The sequence below is a fragment of the Electrona antarctica genome (assembly GCF_951216825.1).
Source record: "Electrona antarctica genome assembly, chromosome: 1".
In the NCBI taxonomy this organism is placed as follows: domain Eukaryota; kingdom Metazoa; phylum Chordata; class Actinopteri; order Myctophiformes; family Myctophidae; genus Electrona; species Electrona antarctica.
Window position 1 is genome coordinate 5,192,657 of NC_136806.1, and position 23,312 is coordinate 5,215,968.

At 42.5% G+C, this 23,312-nt stretch overlaps 2 protein-coding genes across 2 annotated transcripts; both read left to right on the forward strand.

The window, feature by feature from the left end:
* Positions 1-1,178: 1,178 nt before the first annotated feature.
* On the forward strand, positions 1,179-7,804 carry LOC306927477 (zinc finger protein RFP-like; the record flags this gene model as incomplete). Its single annotated transcript, XM_079507238.1, has 2 exons — positions 1,179-1,264; positions 6,161-7,804. Exon 2 carries the CDS (start codon positions 6,170-6,172, stop codon positions 7,802-7,804), a length of 1,635 nt encoding a protein of 544 aa, XP_079363364.1. The 5' UTR covers positions 1,179-1,264; positions 6,161-6,169.
* Positions 7,805-16,370: 8,566 nt separating this feature from the next.
* On the forward strand, positions 16,371-23,105 carry LOC306922925 (E3 ubiquitin-protein ligase TRIM39-like). Its single transcript, XM_079500842.1, has 2 exons — positions 16,371-16,436; positions 21,181-23,105. The coding sequence occupies exon 2, from the start codon at positions 21,183-21,185 to the stop codon at positions 22,833-22,835; it is 1,653 nt and encodes a 550-aa protein (XP_079356968.1). The 5' UTR covers positions 16,371-16,436; positions 21,181-21,182; the 3' UTR covers positions 22,836-23,105.
* The last annotated feature ends 207 nt before the right edge of the window (positions 23,106-23,312 follow it).

A 23,312-nucleotide genomic window follows, 5' to 3' on the forward strand; every position in this document is an offset into this window, starting at 1 on the left:
ACAGTAGAGGGACCCCCACATGGTAACTCTGTCATTTCTCAACCGTTTCGGACGTGGGGCGGCTCGCCGGAATCAGCCTGGCCCCCTGGGAGTGTTCCTGGGGGTCTGGATGTTCTGGGGACTCCCACATGGTAACTCTCTCATTTCTCTACCGTTTTGGACGTGGGGCGGCTCGCCGGAACCGGGCCGGCACCCTGGCTGTGGTCCTGTTGGTCTGGAACTTCCGGAGACCCCCCCGGGGACCCACACATGGAGTTGCACTGCTCACTTCACACAGGTGTGATTTTCATATACATAGGCTTTAGGCTATAAAGGAAACGTTGCATACATGTAAAAGACATTTCAAAAGTAGTGAAAATAGCCGATCTACAAGCTCACAAGAAGTTGCATAGCGACCCGTCGTAAGCTTATAGATAGATAGGCCTATTTCGACTATTTCTGAAATAGGGCTAAAGTGATTAATACTTATTTCTGTGCCGGGGGTCACCACATTGCTGTGTTGGGTTTGGGTTTCAAGCTGAAACAGTTTGGGGAAACAGGCAGCTGTGACTGACACCAAACTAATGCACTTCCCATCACAGTCAGAACTGCAGCCTCACTCCCAATCTTCCGCCGTAGTCTGAAAACCCACCTCTTCAGACTCCACTATGGCCCGTAGCACTTGCCTTAGCCTAGCCCCTTAGATAGCACATTATGTAGACTTGGATAGTATTTTAAACAGACTTATAGCTTGTTACGTAGACAGCTCTAGAATTGCATTTTATGTAGTCATAGAACTTTATAGTACACATGTATAATATATAATATAGTATAGTATGTATAGTTTACATAGATACTCCACTGTTACGTTCTTAGTTTACGCATGATTCATGATAACTACTTTTTATATATATATATATTTATATGTGATGTATGCCATGCTTTTGTTATTGCTTAATGTAAGTCGCTCTGGATTAAGAGCGTCTGCTAAATGCCTAAATTGTAAATTGTCTATTGGTAGACAACAAAATGAAATGAAAAGGTTTTCAAGAGAACAAGAGGAGGAGAGGAGGAAAGGAGGAAAGAAAGGGGATGAGGGAGAGAGGAGAGGAGTGGAGAGCAGAGTGGAGTGGATGTGAAGGGTTAACTGCAACAAGGAAATACGTTTCTCAGTAAATGGAAAGTGAAAGTACAGCGCTGACAGAGAAGGGTTGAAGTCAACTCACTGCACTCTCTCCTCAAAACCTCCGTTCGACAGAACTTTTACAGAAATACTTAAAGACAGGTGAGTACAACAAATCATATATTTGATAATACAAGATATATCATTCATTGACATAGAATGTATACCCAGACACGATCTTATTGCTGTTCTTTGATATCTTCAGTAAGATTCACAGGTTTCAATAATGTAGCTGTCAACAGGGCCGTGTTAAAGTTGGGCGTGAAAGTGGGCCAAAACGCATGTCCAAGAGGAAAACAATCAAAACATAATCTACTAACGTCAGAATCGGGGTTTCTTAATAAAAAGTGCTTCTGAATTGTAACAGTGTGTTTGTGTCAGCCAGCGTAATGATCCGTTGTTATTTTATTAATCCACCACCGCACGCCACGGACTGGTTTCTCCCTTCGGTTCGCTCGCAGCCGTGCTGTAGCGCCGTGCAGAAAGTAGCCTACCAGTTCACTTTGCAGGTTGGAAATCCGCTAGAGAGCGGATACGGAAACGGACGTTTGTCTGCCTAAGGTATACGTGCAAATGACCGGATATAGAAGGCGGGCTCTCTACTACGACGAATCCACCAACGTTCAAACCATGTTTCTGGTTGGCTGACAAGACTGGCACAACGCAATACTTAGTTCTGATTGGTTCATAAAAAAGAAAAAAAAGAAAACAGGAAACTAATAATGAAATAGAGACACGCACACGGGGACTACAAATGTCACGCCCCCAAATGAGACAGCGTCCCCACTTCTGGTCCGTTGGCACGGATACTGCAGGCCAGCCCATAGAAGTCCATTGAAATTCAACTGTAGTTAGCCTACTTTTAAAATAATATGAAATGAACTGAAGACTATAATTGATTTGAATAAAAATATGTTTCCAAATGTATGAAGTGTCTTTGTCAACATATATTGTTGTTTTCTCAATAGAGGATGTATTTCACATTTAATTTACCACTTGAGTGAGTTACCCATAATGTTAACGGAGCAGAGGGGAGACGGCAGACAGAGAACCTGTCGCTTTTAAGGGACGTCACTGCCTTTACGAGGCTACGAGCGCCGACTTTGAAGAGTGGAATTCTCAATCCCGACGGACTGACTTTGTTATTCATGTCTATATTTTGAACATGTCACGGGCTTACTATATGTTCTACCTACCACGGAGCTCCGACGGTGTGTTTCACCGCTGTCAACTTGTTGTATAATTAACTTTGCTGAATAGTTGCATGGCAAAATAACCCAGCTAAACGGAGGAGTGACATCCTGACATTTTCAACTACCTAGTGAATTCTCCAGATGAGTATTAATAATAGACTTGCAAGAAGCTGTTTAGATCATTTTCAACAAATACATAGCATATAAAACGAAATACAACAAATATATCTGGGTATTGAAAACCTCAAGGGATGCAACCGTGACGTATATACCGTGCGACCACTTTGACTTGAGATTTACAATGCTAGCACTTTTCACAAACTGATGGAGTATATTATAGTACATTGTGGGACACTTTATTAGTACACAAAAAAAATCGCTATAGCCTCAGTAATGAACCAGTGAAATGAGGGTATTTCATGATGTCTCTCATAGGGATTGCATTGGCAGCTGCAGTACACAGTTGAAACGGACCAGAAGTGGGGCCGCTGTCTCATTTGGGGGCGTGACATTTGTAGTCCCCGTGTGTCTCTATGCCGGCGGCAACTGTTTTGAGAAGTAAACTAAAAAGTCAGTAGAAGAATGCGCTAAAAATATATATAAGCAAAATGGCAATGCAACCAACATTAGCTCAGCTCTTTAAGAGAAAGGAAAGAGTTGAAGAAGATAATGTCATTAAAGACAAAGTTAGAAAAACAACCAAGACCATACAGTTGCATGACACAGAGAGTGAGACAGGCACCAAGCACATGTAATAATAATAATAATTTTATGAAATTCCTGATATTATATCAGTAATTGTATAGCACAGTATAGCCTAAATGTGCAAAAACAAAATGTAGTTTTCTATGCATTTCAGGGGTACTGTGGGGTTTGAACCCCAAATGTTATTGGCACAGTATTAAAAAAAAAGCAGTTTTCTATGCATTTCAGGGGTACTGTGGGGTTTGAACCCCCAAAAATGTTATTGGCAGTATAACTGTGCCAAAAAAAGCAGTTTTCTATGCATTTCAGGGGTACTGTGGGGTTTGAAGTTCAAACCCCACAGTACCCCTGAAATGCATAGAAAACTGCATAGAAAACTGGCAGTTTTCTATGCATTTCAGGGGTACTGTGGGGTTTGAACCCTCAACACTTTTTTGGCCGCGCCGCTCTGCGGCGCGTCCGGGTGTCGTCGCAGAATGACATTTCTGGGAGCTCCTGTAAGAAATGAAAGCCACTTTCACCCCTCATAGAGACACACGGGGACTACAAATTTCACGCCCCCAAATGAGACAGCGGCCCCACTTCTGGTCCGTTTCAACTGTGTACTGCAGCTGCCAATGCAATCCCTATGAGAGGCATCATGAAATACCCTAATTTCACTGGTTCATTACTGAGGCTATAGCGATTTTCTTTGTGTTCCATATGTTTAATTTGTCCTTTTCAATGTCACATACCTGTCATCTCAATATACATCCTACAATGTACTATAATTAGGGATGCCAACGATTAATCGATTTTCCGATTAATTGTCAGAGTCTCCGAAATCGATTTTAATAATCGGAAAAAAAACAATTTTGGCTATTTTTTTTAATAGCCAAAATATAGGCTAATAAGTAAGGCTGCATGATATATCGAACATGTACCTTCATCAGAGTGGAGAATATAAGTATAAATCAAGTTGAGCAAAGCCACTCTTCTCTGCCCCTCTCTCTAACAGACACAGTAGTTAACGATCGCTTGTTAAGTGCCTGCCAGACAGACAATCAGATGAAATGAAGGCAGTTGTAGAGTAGAGTGTAGACTAGTGAACTGAACGTTTTCTGTTTATATCAAGTACTTCATACCAGCCCCTTATGAAACTACTTCTCCCCAAATCCAAATGGATTTTATTTTCCATCCTGAATGGCAGTAACTAGCATATAATGAGAACTGAGAAGATCTCCACAAAGGTTTACTCATCAAAACTGATTATAAAACTGTAACCATCAAAGCATGCACTCAACATATAATGGTTATGTGACCATGGCATGTGCATAATATAAAATCTTAAGTTTTATCTGATATTGATTAAAAAAAAAGGGGGGGGGGGGGGGTCAATTAATCGATTATTAATCGGCAGAGCTGTAGATTATTCGATTTGGCTGATGGTCACTTTCTGGCATCCCTAACTATAATATACTCCATCAGTTTGTGGAAAGTGCTAGCATTGTAAATCTCAAGTCAAAGTGGTCCGCCGGTATATACGTCACGGTTGCATCCCTTGAGGTTTTCAATACCCAGATATATTTGCTGTATTTCGTTTTATATGCTATGTATTTGTTGAAAATGATCTAAACAGCTTCTTGCAAGACTATTATTAATATTCATCTGGAGAATTCACTAGATAGTTGAAAATGTCAGGATGTCACTCCTCCATTTAGCTGGGTTATTTTCCCATGCAACTATTCAGCAAAGTTAATTAACAAGTTGACAGCGGTAAAACACACCGTCGGAGCTCCGTGGTAGGTAGAACATATATAGTAAGCCTGTGACATGTTCAAAATATAGACATGAATAACAAAGTCAGTCGGGATCGGGATGTATATTGAGAATTCCACTCTTCAAAGTCGGCGCTCGTAGCCTCGTAAAGGCAGTGACGTCCCTTAAAAGCGACAGGTTCTCTGTCTGCTGTCTCCCCTCTGCTCCGTTAACATTATGGGTAACTCATTCAAGTGGTAAATTAAATGTGAAATACATCCTCTATTGAGAAAACAACAATATATGTTGACAAAGACACTTCATACATTTGGAAACATATTTTTATTTTTTATTCAAATAAATATAGTCTTCAGTTCATTTCATATTATTTTAAAAGTAGGCTAACTACAGTTGAATTTCAATGGACTTCTATGGGCTGGCCTGCAGTATCCGTGCCAACGGACCAGAAGTGGGGACGCTGTCTCATTTGGGGGCGTGAAATTTGTAGTCCGCGTGTGTCTCTATATATGCAAAGTCCAATCTACACCCCCCCCCCCCCCCACACACACACACACACACACCCCACACACACAATTCCCAGTAGGCTTGTGTTGTCTTTACACAAACAAACAGTTTTGCTTTTTTTTCCCAATTTAGGCCTGACGTCGAAATAAAAAAAACGTTCGCTCTGAAAGAATATATTCAAAGATTTGTGCCGCATTTTTACGATTTTTCAAAAATAGCAGACCTACAAGCTCGTAGCGCGCCACTCGCGCTATGAGCTTGTAGATCTGCTATTTTTCAATAGCTAAAGCATAACATAATGCTAACACCAAAAGGGGTTCCCGCCCAAAATGGGTTAAGTAAAAGTATCAATCAATACAGCTATGCAGAAATATACTCTGTTCTGTTCTAAATCTTCTAAACATCATTAACATATATTTTTTTTGCAAAAAGGGTGAAGTGTCCCTTTAAAGTACCAAAAATAAAAGTACTCATTATACAGCATGTCCCATTTAAAGTATCAAATGTATACAAATCTTTTGGAAAATAGCAGCTGGTAGAGCAGCTATTTTCAAATGGCCAAAATATATATAGTATATATAGAACAGAACTGAAGTGCTGAATGTGTGTTTTGTAATAATACATCTGCAACGTAACTAAAGTTTTCAAATAATTTTAGTGGAGTAAAAGTATAATTACACTTTAGTAAATGTGATATCATAGGCACATACCTATGATAGCACATCTTGCCTTATATGCGTAAACTAAATACGTCCCTGACTGTCAACATCGCTCTGTTCCAACTTCCAATACAACAGTATCACTGAAGAACTACATTTCTTTCCCTTTTTATTTCCAGTGTGTAGAAATGGCGTGTGCCGGCAGCAGCCTCCATTCTGAAGAGCAGTTCCTGTGTTCTATCTGTCTGGATGTGTTCACTGATCCAATCACCACTCCATGTGGACACAACTACTGCAACACCTGCATCACACATTACTGGGACACTAAGGATGTGTGTCAGTGTCCGCTATGCAAAGAAACCTTCTACAAGAGACCAGCGTTCTCCGTTAATAAAGTCCTCTCCGAGATGGCTGATCAGTTCAGGACGTCAAAGCAGATGAAAACAACTTTAGCCACAACCCCAGAACCTGCTGAACCAGATGACGTCTCCTGTGACGTCTGTACTGAGAACAAGCTCAAGGCCGTGAAGTCCTGCCTGATGTGTCTGACCTCCTACTGTGAGACTCACCTGGAGCGTCATCGCACAGTCCCAGCGTTAAAACGACACACACTAATCGACCCTGTGAAGAACCTGGAAGACTATATGTGTAAGAAACATGACAGACCTCTGGAGATGTTCTGTAAGACTGACCACATGTGTGTTTGTCAGTTCTGCACTCAGTTAGAGCACAAGTCACATCAGATTGTGTCGATGAAAGAGGCATATGAAGGAAAGAAGGCTGAGCTGGGAGACACAGAGGCTGAAGTTCAGCAGATGATCCAGGAGAGACAACTGAAGATTCAGGAGGTCAAACACTCAGTAGATTTCAGCCAGAAAGACGCAGACAGAGAGATAGCAGACAGTGTGCAGGTCTTCACTGCTTTGATCAGCTGCATTGAGAGAAGCCAGGCTGAGGTCATTGGTTGGATTGAAGAGAAGCAGAAAACAACAGAGAAACAGGCTGAAGGCTTCATTAAAGAGCTGCAACAGGAAATCACTGAGTTAAAGAAGAGAAGCTCTGAGCTGTCGCAGCTCTCACTCACTGAAGACCACCTCCACCTCCTCCAGAACTCCACATCCATCAACACTGGATGGAAACCCACCAAGGACTGGACAAAGGTCAAGGTCCATCAGTCTCCAGGCCTGGGTACTTTGAGGACAGCTGTGGCTCAGCTGGAGAAGACACTTGGTAAAGACTTAGAGAAGAAGCTGTGTGATGCTGAGCTGAGGAGGATCCAGCAATATGCTGTGGATGTAACTCTGGACCCTGATACAGCACATCCCTACCTCATCCTGTCTGAGGATGGAAAACAAGTGAGTCTTGGAGATGTGAAAAAGAATCTCCCAGACAACAAAGAGAGATTCTACCCTTGTCCCTCTGTCTTAGGAAAACAAAGCTTCTCCTCAGGAAGGTTTTACTATGAGGTTGTTAAAGGGAAGACTGGGTGGGCTTTAGGAGTGGCCAGAGAGTCCATCAACAGGAAGGGACCAATAACACTGTCACCCAACAACGGTTACTGGTCTATATTGTTGAAGAATGGAAATGAGTTCATGGCTGCTGCTGACCCTGTTGTCCCCCTCCCTGTAAGAGAGGAGCTCCAGAAAGTGGGAGTGTTCATGGATTATGAGGAGGGTCTGGTCTCCTTTTATGATGTGGAATCCAGAGTTCATCTCTACTCTTTCACTGGCTGCGCCTTCACTGAGAAAATCTATCCATACTTCAGTACACCATCATTTAATGATGCTCCTCTGATCATCTCTCCTGTCAATCACACTGATTGACAGTGAGCTTAACATGAAAAGGACTGTTGATTTACAGTTTTATTTCCAGTCATCTGTCTGTCTGCTCAAATCAAGCCATTTAACTGTTGTTCATATTCTACTGAAACTGATTTTTATGATGGTCCGAAGTACAGCCAAAGATGAATACGATCAATTGAGTATTTGAGTATCATAAAGTATTTCATTTAAAATGTATTCTGTCTGTGAAATGTTGTCTTATCTTATATTTCTTTCTTTGTACAAGGACTTGGTTTGTGTTTTATTTGATTGCATTCAAGATTAAGTTAAACCCAACATTTCCATTAATTAATGTGAATGAACTCTGAATCAGAAATTGCAATGTTTTATTGTCAGTCTTGTACATTAATGCAATTACTATAAAGTGTTAAAGGACCACTTCACCACTTTTCAACCTATGTTCATATAATAGGTCCTCACAAATAATCATGAAAGAAATGGCGCAATTTGTTTCTACTCTGTCTGTGTCTCATAGGAGGGCTGTGGGCAGTTCAGAAACCGTCCTCCAGTGACATCATCGATGGGGAATACAAGCTAATAGAAACTGCAGGCTTTCTAGTCCTGAAAAGTTGCAATGCGAAAATGGAAGCCATCGTCCTCACGATAATGAAAATCTAAACATTTTTGTAAAAAAAATCTTGTTTAAAAAATAATCTGCCTAATGATGATGTCACTGGAGGACGGTTTATAAACTGCCCACAGCCCTCCTATGAGACACAGACTGAGTAGAAAAAAATCGTCCCATTTTATCATGATTATTAGTGAGGACCTATTATATGAAGATAGGTTGAAAAGTGGTGAAGTGGTCCTTTAATTAAAAATATGTAATGATTCTGAAGATAATTGTTTTGTATGTGGATGCGTGTTATCAATAAAGATAGAGCATGTGATTCTTAAAGAATATATCAGCCATCCATCATGTTATGTCCCACCATCCAATCAGGAGGCCAAGCTAACACTCCACGCCCAAGTGATATAAGCCGTTTCTAATGTATGTTTGAATGGACTATAGAGCGGTGCAAGTTGGGCACTGGCCTACTTGGAACGATGCAAGTTGGAACAATTTACAATTGACGCTCTTAATCCAGAGCGATTTACATTAAGCAATACAAAAGCATGGCATACATCACATATATAAAAAGTAGTTATCATGAATCATGCGTAAACTAAGAACGTAACAGTGGAGTATCTATGTAAACTATACATACTATACTATATTATATATTATACATGTATACTATAAAGTGCTACATAAAAAACAATTCTAGTGCTGTCTACGTAACAAGCTATAAGTCTGTTTAAAATACTATCTAAGTCTACATAAAGTGCTATCTAAGGGGATAGGCTAGGGAAAGTGCTACGGGCCATGGTGGAGTCTGAAGAGGTGGGTTTTCAGACTACGGCGGAAATGGACTACCCAGACTACCCAGTTATTATGTCTGTCGCTTTTATGCTCAAATATGGAGTCTATGCAGATGTCAGAACACCATTGTGATGTCAGAACAGGCCATCGCTAGGGGAGATCCAGGGGTGATCAGGTGGGCCCTGTCCGTAGCCTGGGCAGAGGCTGATGTGCTGGTTCTGGACAACCGGCGATCCGACGGATTCGACACCGGGCACTGCACTCCATCCACCCTGTGGTGTGTCAAATTTGAAGTCAGTGGAGCAAATGGTTCTCGAGTGATATGGATTATGGATTACAGAATTATTTTAGGGAGGGGTCCCAACTCAGTAAAGTGAAAATTTAAGGGACTTTTAAAGGACCACTTCACCACTTTTCAACCCATCTTCATATAATAGGTCCTAACTAATAATCATGATAAAATGCCACAATTATTTCCTACTCAGTCTGTATCTCATAGGAGGGCTGTGGACGGTTCAGAAACCCGTCCACCAGTGACATCATCATTGGGGAATCCAAGCTAATAGAAACTGCAGGCTTTCTAGTCCTGAAAAGTTGCAATGCGAAAATGGAAGCCATCGTTCTCACGATAAAAACAATATTGTTTAAAAAATAAATCTGCCTAACGATGATGTCACTGGTGGACGGGTTTCTGAACTGCCCACAGCCATCCTATATGAGACACAGACTGAGTAGGAAAACAATTGTGCTTAAAGTGGTCCTTTAAGATATAATAATACCTAATAATACCTAAAAAATTCCGGACTTTTACAGTTTTGTAGTATTGATACTTTTACTTAAATAAAATAAAATCACACCCATGTGAAGTGAGGGGCGCTCTTATCATCGTACATCATCATGACATAAAATCGACACTATATGCTTTGTTGCTCAGACACTATGACGTAAAATTCTCCATTCATTGTCAATGGCAATTTAATGTTTGTGTAAGACGAAAATCTACACCAGTGGTTCCCAAAGTGGGGTCCGGGCGGGGACCCCCAGGGGTCCTTGATGGAGTTCCAGGGGGTCCCCAGCTAAATGATTTTGAAGTTTTTGACCTGGTCCCTTATGGGTCTGTAACTCTTCGAGTGTACAAATAGGACCCTAGGTCAAATAGGACCCAAATGGACCCTAACGGGTCCATTTGGTTCCATTTGTACACTGTCAGAGTAAAAATTGATTTTACAATATAAATAGGGGGTAGGGAGATAGAAATGCCATTAAATAGAGTTCTGTAGATTAATGCATGTCAAACTGGGGGTCCTTGAAATGAAGTTGGTTGAGAATCACTGCTAGAGCCGTAAGAAATCTCCTCTTATGGGGGTCCCTGGCATGTCTTTTCAAATGGGGGGTCCGCGGGGCTCATTAGTGTCAATTTGGGGGTCCTTGACATGAAAATGTTTGGGAACCACTGATCTACATCAGTGGTTCTCAACCTTTTTGGCCGGGGACCCCCGGAAATGCTTTGGCAATGTCTCGGGACCCCCGCCCCGCCCCCTCCCGACCCCCAATATAAATTGACTGCTACAATAACCTTAACCCATTTTGGGCAGGAACCCCTTTTGGTGTTTTAAGCATTATGTTATAATTTAGCTATTGAAAAATAGCAGATCTACAAGCTCATAGCGCGCCACCGAGTGGCGCGCTACGAGCTTGTAGGTCTGCTATTTTTGAAAAACCGTGAAAAAAAATTAAAAAAAACTTTTTTTTTTTTTTTTAAATAATTTGGGGACCCCCCAAAATAATTTGGCGACCCCCCGAGGTGTCGCGACCCACGGGTTGAGAACCCCTGATCTACATGAATAGCTGAATATAGGAAACTTGAGTACCCTTTCCACCACTGCTTGTGTAGAACGGAGTAAGGCTATACATTAAGTCTACACTCTACAGAGTAGCTTACAACAGTACCCAATTGGGTCCCCATGCAGCAGCACAGCAGTGTCTGTGAATACACTCCCATTTTACATAAGATCTGATCAAGTGACCCAGGCAGGGACCCAGTTACAGCTACTGTATACAGCACAGTGGTGGCTCGTGTTATGTGCAAATGAAGACATGGTGCCTGCAGTTACATCAATGATTCACACTTCACGCGCACGCAAACACGCACGCACACACACACACACACACACATACACACACACGCACACACACACGCACGCAAACACGCAGCAAATCCTCAGTGTTAATCTTAAGGTTCCGTTTGTACACTAGCAGGCATACTGTTACAGTACACGCGTTCACACTCTGCCTCCTCTTATGTTACAGTACACGCGTTCACACTCTGCCTCCTCTTCTGTTGCAGTACACGCGTTCACACTCTGCCTCCTCTTCTGTTATAGTACACGCGTTCACACACTGTGCCTCCTCTTCTGTTACAGTACACGCGTTCACACACTGTGCCTCCTCTACTGTTACAGTACACGTGTTCACACTCTGCATCCTCTTCTGTTACAGTACACGCGTTCACACTCTGCATCCTCTTCTGTTGCAGTACACGCGTTCACACACTGCCTCCTCTTCTGTTACAGTACACGCGTTCACACACACTGCCTCCTCTTCTGTTACAGTACACGCGTTCACACACTGTGCCTCCTCTTCTGTTATAGTACACGCGTTCACACTCTGTGCCTCCTCTTCTGTTAGAGTACACGCGTTCACACACTGCCTCCTCTTCTGTTGCAGTACACGCGTTCACACACTGCCTCCTCTTCTGTTGCAGTACACGCGTTCACACTCTGCCTCCTCTTCTGTTACAGTACACGCGTTCACACACTGCATCCTCTACTGTTACAGTACACGCGTTCACACACACTGTGCCTCCTCTACTGTTACAGTACACGCGTTCACACACTGCATCCTCTACTGTTACAGTACACGCGTTCACACACTGCATCCTCTTCTGTTACAGTACACGCGTTCACACTGTGCCTCCTCTTCTGTTACAGTACACGCGTTCACACTCTGCCTCCTCTTCTGTTACAGTACACGCGTTCACACACTGTGCCTCCTCTTCTGTTACAGTACACGCGTTCACACTGTGCCTCCTCTTCTGTTACAGTACACACGTTCACACTGTGCCTCCTCTTCTGTTACAGTACACGCGTTCACACTGTGCCTCCTCTTCTGTTACAGTACACGCGTTCACACTCTGCCTCCTCTTCTGTTGCAGTACACGCGTTCACACACTGCCTCCTCTTCTGTAACAGTACACGCGTTCACACACTGCGCCTCCTCTTCTGTTGCAGTACACGCGTTCACACTCTGCATCCTCTTCTGTTACAGTACACGCGTTCACACACTGCGCCTCCTCTTCTGTTACAGTACACGCGTTCACACACTGCCTCCTCTTCTGTTACAGTACACGCGTTCACACACTCTGCCTCCTCTTCTGTTACAGTACACGCGTTCACACACTGCCTCCTCTTCTGTTACAGTACACGCGTTCACACACTGTGCCTCCTCTTCTGTTGCAGTACACGCGTTCACACTCTGTGCCTCCTCTTCTGTTACAGTACACGCGTTCACACACTGCATCCTCTTCTGTTGCAGTACACGCGTTCACACACTGCATCCTCTTCTGTTACAGTACACGCGTTCACACACTGCATCCTCTACTGTTGCAGTACACGCGTTCACACTGTGCCTCCTCTTCTGTTACAGTACACGCGTTCACACTCTGCCTCCTCTTCTGTTACAGTACACGCGTTCTCACACACACTGCCTCCTCTTCTGTTACAGTACACGCGTTCACACACTGTGCCTCCTATTCTGTTACAGTACACGCGTTCACACTCTGCCTCCTCTACTGTTGCAGTACACGCGTTCACACACTGCCTCCTCTTCTGAAGATGTATGGGAGGTAATTATAGGCCTGACCTTATTCATAATCACAGTTTAGCACCGATACTGTGTGGACTGGCATGGCTTCTTTTCAGGTCTTCCGCCGTAGTCTGAAAACTATAGTCTGAAAAGCCACCTCTTCAGAATCCACCTTAGCCCGACCCGTAGCACTGGCCGTGGCACTTAACCCATTTAGAGCACTCTGAGCCTCCCACCACAAGTATAAAATGTACTTTTAGGTCAGAAAGGGATTTGTTTTCACCGGAGGACGTTTTTTCTCTATGAGGGTTCTCTACTTGGCAATATCGATAGAGGGCCCAGTGGAGTAACTAAAAGTATTTTTTTTCCCCCGGTGCAAAACAAATCCCTTTCTGGCCAAAAAGTACATTTTATACTTGTGGTGGGGGGGGGGGGGGGGGGGGCTCAGAGTGTGTCCACTAAGGAAAGTAGGCTTTCTAATGACACAACCCGCCTTTGTATTGGTGAGTACTAGTAGCCTAGGTGAAACGTTCTTTTGGGTGGTGCAACCACTCCCTTAGGGAGCTATGTGTGTGGCTGGCTGCCTGCCTGCCTGGCTGGGTGTCTGGGTGGGTATGAGCACGAAAACAGCATGGTTGTTTTTCACCACCCATGTGTGCAACCTAACACACACACAAACACACACGCACATATTAACTGTATATATGATGATTTCGGGTGTGCCAGTACAGTACAGTGACAGTACAGTATAGTACAGTAGAGGGACCCCCACACGGTAACCCCCTGGGAGCGTTCCTGGGGGTCTGGATGTTCCGGGGACTCCCCGGGGACCCCCCCGAGACCCCCACATGGTAACTCTCTCATTTCTCTACCGTTTCGGACGTGGGACGGCTCGCCGGAACCGGGCCGGCACCCTGGCTGTGGTCTTGTGGGTCTGGAACTTCCGGAGAGGAGACCCCCGGGGACCCCCACACGGAATTGCACCGCTCACTTCACACAGGTGTGATTTTCATATACATAGGATTTAGGCTATAAAGGAAACGTTGCATATAAAACATTTCAAAAGTACTGAAAATAGCCGATCTACAAGCTCACAACAAGTTGCATAGCGACCCGTCGTAAGCTTATAGATAGATAGGCCTATTTCGACTATTTCTGAAATAGGGCTAAAGTGATTAATACTTATTTCTGTGCCGGGGGTCACCACATTGCTGTGTTGGGTTTGGGTTTCAAGCTGAAACTGTTTGGGGAAACAGGCAGCTGTGACTGGCACCAAACTAATGCACTTCCCATCACAGTCAGAACTGCAGCCTCACTCCCAATCTTCCGCCGTAGTCTGAAAACCCACCTCTTCAGACTCCACCATGGCCCGTAGCACTTGCCCTAGCCTAGCCCCTTAGATAGCACATTATGTAGACTTGGATAGTATTTTAAACAGACTTATAGCTTGTTACGTAGACAGCTCTAGAGTTGCATTTTATGTAGTCATAGCACTTTATAGTACACATGTATAATATAGTATAGTATGTATAGTTTACATAGATACTCCACTGTTACGTTCTTAGTTTACGCATGATTCATGATAACTACTTTTTTTATATATATATATTTATATGTGATGTATGCCATGCTTTTGCTATTGCTTAATGTAAGTCGCTCTGGATTAAGGCCCTCATTTATCAATCGAGTGTAAAATCTGCCCCAAATTCGAGTGTAGGATTCGTAGTACACCCACGTCGGGTCGGCATTTACAAAGTGATCGCAGACAGCTGTTTCTTCCTTAATTTCGTTCGGACGTTTATAAATGTGACGGCTGAAATCTATCTGGCACGCCCTATGAAATCAAGCCTCGCCCTCGTTTTTGCGACATGAACAACTGCAATACGACCTGGAAACCATGGATACAGGAAAAACGTACTGCCCGCCTCACCCCCCTCTCTCATACACACACACACACACACACACACACACACACACAACTTGCAAGCCCAACTAACTGGTGTGTTGTATCTTAAATAAATAAAGAACGAACACCTGCATGAATTAAATAATTCCCTCTCACCTGTTTCCCTCTCACCTCGCTTGCCTTTCTGTCATGTCCACGCACGCACCTCAAGGCTACATGACACATCGCATCGCCATGAATGGAATACGTTTGTAGGCCTATAATAATTTTACCCATTCGTGCGCAGTGCACGGCGAAGGCGATCAGTGAGACTGCGCACTGCTGTGATAAGTCCTGTGGGTGAGTCAGTGATGCCTGCATGAGAGATAGGCTACCATGTCGTCAAGGCAGTCATAATCAACGTTTATGGAGTGATTTGATCATTGATGAACGAATCATAAACATATGGATGAAGGTTTGCATGTGTGCCGGTATGTGCTGGCCTGGGCTGGCGACGCACGCCTCCCGACCCCCGAAAATGATCTCGCTTTTATCTGAACTGTCAAAGCGCTTATTTAAATGGTGAATGATTAAGCCCCTTACGCCTATAGCCTGCTACAATTGCAAATAGGCAAGCTGTATGATTGTCATTGTCACTTGGAAATAAAGGCGTGCAGTCCATGTGCCTTTTTTTAAAATAATATCACAGTGATTCTATAGGCATCTGATGTCACGCTCATGCCGCATGCGATGCGCTCCCAAATCATCTCACAAGTGCGCTCGCATAACAAGGCCAGTAAAGCACTGTTTGATTAAGCACAAACTAATACATTGTAAACATGTTATATTGTTTTTAATTGCGCGATTTTAATTACTTGTAAAGTTGGAAATCTCTCTTTTTCTTTTTCTTTTTACATGTATATACATACAGTTTTATATTAACATTTTAGGAGTGAAAACATATGTTTAGATGCCTGTGACAGCGTGTCAGCAGTTCAGACAATGCTGCTCCGCTGTTCTACGACAGAAAAACAGGTGAGGACAAAGCGTACGACAGCTCCCGACCAGACGTGAGTTTTGTCCTGGCTCAAGTTCAAAATCAAACGTTGGCGCAAATGGTAAATGCCGAAAATTGCGGTAATTTCGGCGTACACCCATATTTTGGCGTACGCACGGTTGATAAATGAGGGCCTAAGAGCGTCTGCTAAATGCCTAAATTGTAAATTGTCTATTGGTAGACAACAAAATGAAATGAAAAGGTTTTCAAGAGAACAAGAGGAGGAGAGGAGGAAAGGAGGAAAGAAAGGGGATGAGGGAGAGAGGAGAGGAGTGGAGAGCAGAGTGGAGTGGATGTGAAGGGTTAACTGCTCCAAGGAAATACGTTTCTCAGTAAATGGAAAGTGAAAGTACAGCGCTGACAGAGAAGGGTTGAAGACAACTCACTGCACTCTCTCCACAAAACCTCCGTTCGACAGAACTTTTACAGAAATACTTAAAGACAGGTGAGTACAACAAATCATATATTTGATAATACAAGATATATCATTCATTGACATAGAATGTATACCCAGACACGATCTTATTGCTGTTCTTTGATATCTTCAGTAAGATTCACAGGTTTCAATAATGTAGCTGTCAACAGGGCCGTGATAAAGTTGGGCGTGAAAGTGGGCCAAAACGCATGTCCAAGAGGAAAACAATCAAAACATAATCTACTAACGTCAGAATCGGGGTTTCTTAATAAAAAGTGCTTCTGAATTGTAACAGTGTGTTTGTGTCAGCCAGCGTAATGATCCGTTGTTATTTTATTAATCCACCACCGCACGCCACGGACTGGTTTCTCCCTTCGGTTCGCTCGCAGCCGTGCTGTAGCGCCGTGCAGACAGTAGCCTACCAGTTCACTTTGCAGGTTTGAAATCCGCTAGAGAGCGGATACGGAAACGGACGTTTGTCTGCCTAAGGTATATGTGCAAATGACCGGATATAGAAGGCGGGCTCTCTACTACGACGAATCCACCAACGTTCAAACCATGTTTCTGGTTGGCTGACAAGACTGGCACAACGCAATACTTAGCTCTGATTGGTTCATAAAAAAGAAAAAAAAGAAAACAGGAAACTAATAATGAAATAGAGACACACGGGGACTACAAATGTCACGCCCCCAAATGAGACAGCGTCCCCACTTCTGGTCCGTTGGCACGGATACTGCAGGCCAGCCCATAGAAGTCCATTGAAATTCAACTGTAGTTAGCCTACTTTTAAAATAATATGAAATGAACTGAAGACTATATTGATTTGAATAAAAATATGTTTCCAAATGTATGAAGTGTCTTTGTCAACATATATTGTTGTTTTCTCAATAGAGGATGTATTTCACATTTAATTTACCACTTGAGTGAGTTACCCATAATGTTAACGGAGCAGAGGGGAGACGGCAGACAGAGAACCTGTCGCTTTTAAGGGATGTCACTGCCTTTACGAGGCTACGAGCGCCGACTTTAAAGAGTGGAATTCTCAATATACATCCCGATCCCGACTGACTTTGTTATTCATGTCTATATTTTGAACATTGGCTTACTATATGTTCTACCTACCACGGAGCTCCGACGGTGTGTTTCACCGCTGTCAACTTGTTGTATAATTAACTTTGCTGAATAGTTGCATGGGAAAATAACCCAGCTAAATGGAGGATTGACATCCTGACATTTTCAACTACCTAGTGAATTCTCCAGATGAGTATTAATAATAGACTTGCAAGATGCTGTTTAGATCATTTTCAACAAATACATAGCATATAAAACAAAATACAACAAATATATCTGGGTATTGAAAACCTCAAGGGATGCAACCGTGACCTATATACCGTGCGACCACTTTGACTTGAGATTTACAATGCTAGCACTTTTCACAAACTGATGGAGTATATTATAGTACATTGTGGGACACTTTATTAGTACACAAAAAAAATCGCTATAGCCTCAGTAATGAACCAGTGAAATGAGGGTATTTCATGATGTCTCTCATAGGGATTGCATTGGCAGCTGCAGTACACAGTTGAAACGGACCAGAAGTGGGGCCGCTGTCTCATTTGGGGGCGTGAAATTTGTAGTCCCCGTGTGTCTCTATGGCGGTGGCAACTGTTTTGAGAAGTAAACTAAAAAGTCAGTAGAAGAATGCGCTAAAAATATATATAAGCAAAATGGCAATGCAACCAACATTAGCTCAGCTCTTTAAGAGAAAGGAAAGAGTTGAAGAAGATAATGTCATTAAAGACAAAGTTAGAAAAACAACCAAGACCATACAGTTGCATGACACAGAGAGTGAGACAGGCACCAAGCACATGTAATAATAATAATAATTTTATGAAATTCCTGATATTATATCAGTAATTGTATAGCACAGTATAGCCTAAATGTGCAAAAACAAAATGTAGTTTTCTATGCATTTCAGGGGTACTGTGGGGTTTGAACCCCAAATGTTATTGGCACAGTATTAAAAGAAAAGCAGTTTTCTATGCATTTCAGGGGTACTGTGGGGTTTGAACCCCCAAAAATGTTATTGGCAGTATAACTGTGCCAAAAAAAGCAGTTTTCTATGCATTTCAGGGGTACTGTGGGGTTTGAAGTTCAAACCCCACAGTACCCCTGAAATGCATAGAAAACTGCATAGAAAACTGGCAGTTTTCTATGCATTTCAGGGGTACTGTGGGGTTTGAACCCTCAACACTTTTTTGGCCGCGCCGGCGCGTCCGGGTGTCGTCGCAGAATGACATTTCTGGGAGCTCCTGTAAGAAATGAAAGCCACTTTCACCCCTCATAGAGACACACGGGGACTACAAATTTCACGCCCCCAAATGAGACAGCGGCCCCACTTCTGGTCCGTTTCAACTGTGTACTGCAGCTGCCAATGCAATCCCTATGAGAGGCATCATGAAATACCCTAATTTCACTGGTTCATTACTGAGGCTATAGCGATTTTCTTTGTGTTCCATATGTTTAATTTGTCCTTTTCAATGTCACATACCTGTCATCTCAATATACATCCTACAATGTACTATAATTAGGGATGCCAACGATTAATCGATTTTCCGATTAATTGTCAGAGTCTCCGAAATCGATTTTAATAATCGGAAAAAAAAAAATTTTGGCTATTTTTTTTAATAGCCAAAATATAGGCTAATAAGTAAGGCTGCATGATATATCGAACATGTACCTTCATCAGAGTGGAGAATATAAGTATAAATCAAGTTGAGCAAAGCCACTCTTCTCTGCCCCTCTCTCTAACAGACACAGTTAACGATCGCTTGTTAAGTGCCTGCCAGACAGACAATCAGATGAAATGAAGGCAGTTGTAGAGTAGAGTGTAGACTAGTGAACTGAACGTTTTCTGTTTATATCAAGTACTTCATACCAGCCCCTTATGAAACTACTTCTCCCCAAATCCAAATGGATTTCATTTTCCATCCTGAATGGCAGTAACTAGCATATAATGAGAACTGAGAAGATCTCCACAAAGGTTTACTCATCAAAACTGATTATAAAACTGTAACCATCAAAGCATGCACTCAACATATAATGGTTATGTGACCATGGCATGTGCATAATATAAAATCTTAAGTTTTATCTGATAGATTATTCGATTTGGCTGATGGTCACTTTCTGGCATCCCTAACTATAATATACTCCATCAGTTTGTGAAAAGTGCTAGCATTGTAAATCTCAAGTCAAAGTGGTCGCACGGTATATACGTCACGGTTGCATCCCTTGAGGTTTTCAATACCCAGATATATTTGCTGATCTAAACAGCTTCTTGCAAGACTATTATTAATATTCATCTGGAGAATTCACTAGATAGTTGAAAATGTCAGGATGTCACTCCTCCATTTAGCTGGGTTATTTTCCCATGCAACTATTCAGCAAAGTTAATTAACAAGTTGACAGCGGTAAAACACACCGTCGGAGCTCCGTGGTAGGTAGAACATATATAGTAAGCCTGTGACATGTTCAAAATATAGACATGAATAACAAAGTCAGTCGGGATCGGGATGTATATTGAGAATTCCACTCTTCAAAGTCGGTGCTCGTAGCCTCATAAAGGCAGTGACGTCCCTTAAAAGCGACAGGTTCTCTGTCTGCCGTCTCCCCTCTGCTCCATTAACATTATGGGTAACTCATTCAAGTGGTAAATTAAATGTGAAATACATCCTCTATTGAGAAAACAACAATATATGTTGACAAAAACACTTCATACATTTGGAAACATATTTTTATTCAAATAAATATAGTCTTCAGTTCATTTCATATTATTTTAAAAGTAGGCTAACTACAGTTGAATTTCAATGGACTTCTATGGGCTGGCCTGCAGTATCCGTGCCAACGGACCAGAAGTGGGGACGCTGTCTCATTTGGGGGCGTGAAATTTGTAGTCCGCGTGTGTCTCTATATATGCAAAGTCCAATCTACACCCCCCCCCACACACACACACCCCCGTAACGCCCATGTTTCATGTAATAATTTACATTTACATTTAGGCCTGACGTCGAAATAAAAAAAACGTTCGCTCTGAAAGAATATATTCAAAGATTTGTGCCGCATTTTTACGATTTTTCAAAAATAGCAGACCTACAAGCTCGTAGCGCGCCACTCGCGCTATGAGCTTGTAGATCTGCTATTTTTCAATAGCTAAAGCATAACATAATGCTAACACCAAAAGGGGTTCCCGCCCAAAATGGGTTAAGTAAAAGTATCAATCAATACAGCTATGCAGAAATATACTCTGTTCTGTTCTAAATCTTCTAAACATCATTAACATATATTTTTTTTGCAAAAAGGGTGAAGTGTCCCTTTAAAGTACCAAAAATAAAAGTACTCATTATACAGCATGTCCCATTTAAAGTATCAAATGTATACAAATATTTTGGAAAATATCAGCTGGTAGAGCAGCTATTTTCAAATGGCCAAAATATATATAGTATATATAGAACAGAACTGAAGTGCTGAATGTGTGTTTTGTAATAATAAATCTGCAACGTAATTAAAGTTTTCAAATAATTTTAGTGGAGTAAAAGTATAATAAACACTTTAGTAAATGTGATATCATAGGCACATACCTATGATAGCACATCTTGCCTTATATGCGTAAACTAAATACGTCCCTGACTGTCAACATTGCTCTGTTCCAACTTCCAATACAACAGTATCACTGAAGAACTACATTTCTTTCCCTTTTTCTTTCCCTCTTGTGTAGAAATGGCGTGTGCCGGCAGCAGCCTCCATTCTGAAGAGCAGTTCCTGTGTTCTATCTGTCTGGATGTGTTCACTGATCCAATCACCACTCCATGTGGACACAACTACTGCAACGCCTGCATCACACATTACTGGGACACTACGGATGTGTGTCAGTGTCCGCTATGCAAAGAAACCTTCTACAAGAGACCAGCGTTCTCCGTTAATAAAGTCCTCTCCGAGATGGCTGATCAGTTCAGGACGTCAAAGCAGATGAAAACAACTTTAGCCACAACCCCAGAACCTGCTGAACCAGATGACGTCTCCTGTGACGTCTGTACTGAGAACAAGCTCAAGGCCGTGAAGTCCTGCCTGATGTGTCTGACCTCCTACTGTGAGACTCACCTGGAGCGTCATCGCACAGTCCCAGCGTTAAAACGACACACACTAATCGGCCCCGTGAAGAACCTGGAAGACTATATGTGTAAGAAACATGACAGACCTCTGGAGATGTACTGTAAGACTGACCACACGTGTGTTTGTCAGTTCTGCACTCAGTCAGAGCACAAGTCACATCAGATTGTGTCTATGAAAGAGGCATATGAAGGAAAGAAGGCTGAGCTGGGAGACACAGAGGCTGAAGTTCAGCAGATGATCCAGGAGAGACAACTGAAGATTCAGGAGGTCAAACACTCAGTAGATCTCAGCCAGAAAGACGCAGACAGAGAGAGAGCAGACAGTGTGCAGGTCTTCACTGCTTTGATCAGCTGCATTGAGAGAAGCCAGGCAGAGCTCATTGGTGGGATTGAAGAGAAGCAGAAAGCAACAGAGAAACAGGCTGAAGGCTTCATTAAAGAGCTGCAACAGGAAATCACTGAGTTAAAGAAGAGAAGCTCTGAGCTGAAGCAGATCTCACTCACTGAAGACCACCTCCACCTCCTCCAGAACTCCACATCCATCAACACTGGATGGAAACCCACCAAGGACTGGACAAAGGTCAAGGTCCATCAGTCTCCAGGCCTGGGTACTTTGAGGACAGCTGTGGCTCAGCTGGAGAAGACACTCAGTAAAGACGTAGAGAAGATGCTGCGTGATGCTGAGCTGAGGAGGATCCAGCAATATGCTGTGGATGTAACTCTGGACCCTGATACAGCACACTGCGAACTCATCCTGTCTGAGGATGGGAAACAAGTGAGTCGTGGAGATGTGAATAAGAATCTCCCAGACAACAAAGAGAGATTCTCCAGTTCTCCCTGTGTCTTTGGAAAACAAAGCTTCTCCTCAGGAAGGTTTTACTATGAGGTTGAGGTTAAAGGGAAGACTGAGTGGTATTTAGGAGTGGCCAGAGAGTCCATCAACAGGAAGGGACCAATATCACTGACACCCAACAACGGTTACTGGTCTATATGGTTGAGGAATGGAAATGAGTACAAGGCTGCTGCTGCTGGCCCTCCTGTCCTCCTCCCTGTAAGAGAGGAGCTCCAGAAAGTGGGAGTGTTCATGGATTATGAGGAGGGTCTGGTCTCCTTTTATGATGTGGAATCCAGAGTTCATCTCTACTCTTTCACTGGCTGCGCCTTCACTGAGAAACTCTATCCATTCTTTGGTCCTGGACTAAAGGATGGTGGTAAAAACTCTGCTCCTCTGATCATCTCTCCTGTCAATCACACTGATTGACAGTGAGCTTAACATGAAAAGGGCTGTTGATTTATCATCGGTCTGCTCAAATCAAGCCATTTAACTGTTGTTCATATTCTACAGAAACAGACATGATTTTTATGATGGTCCGAAGTACAGCCAAAGATGAATACGATCAATTGAGTATTTGAGTATCATAAAGTATTTCATTTAAAATGTATTCCGTCTGTGAAATGTTGTCTTATCTTATATTTCTTTCTTTGTACAAGGACCTGGTTTGTGTTTTATTTGATTGCATTCAAGATTAAGTTAAACCCAACATTTCCATTATTTAATGTGAATGAACTCTGAATCAGAAATTGCAATGTTTTATTGTCAGTCTTGTACATTAATGCAATTACTATAAAGTGTTAATTAAAAATATGTAATGATTCTGAAGATAATAGTTTTTTATGTGGATGCGTGTTATCAATAAAGATAGAGCATGTGATTCTTAACCCATTTTGACCTGAGATC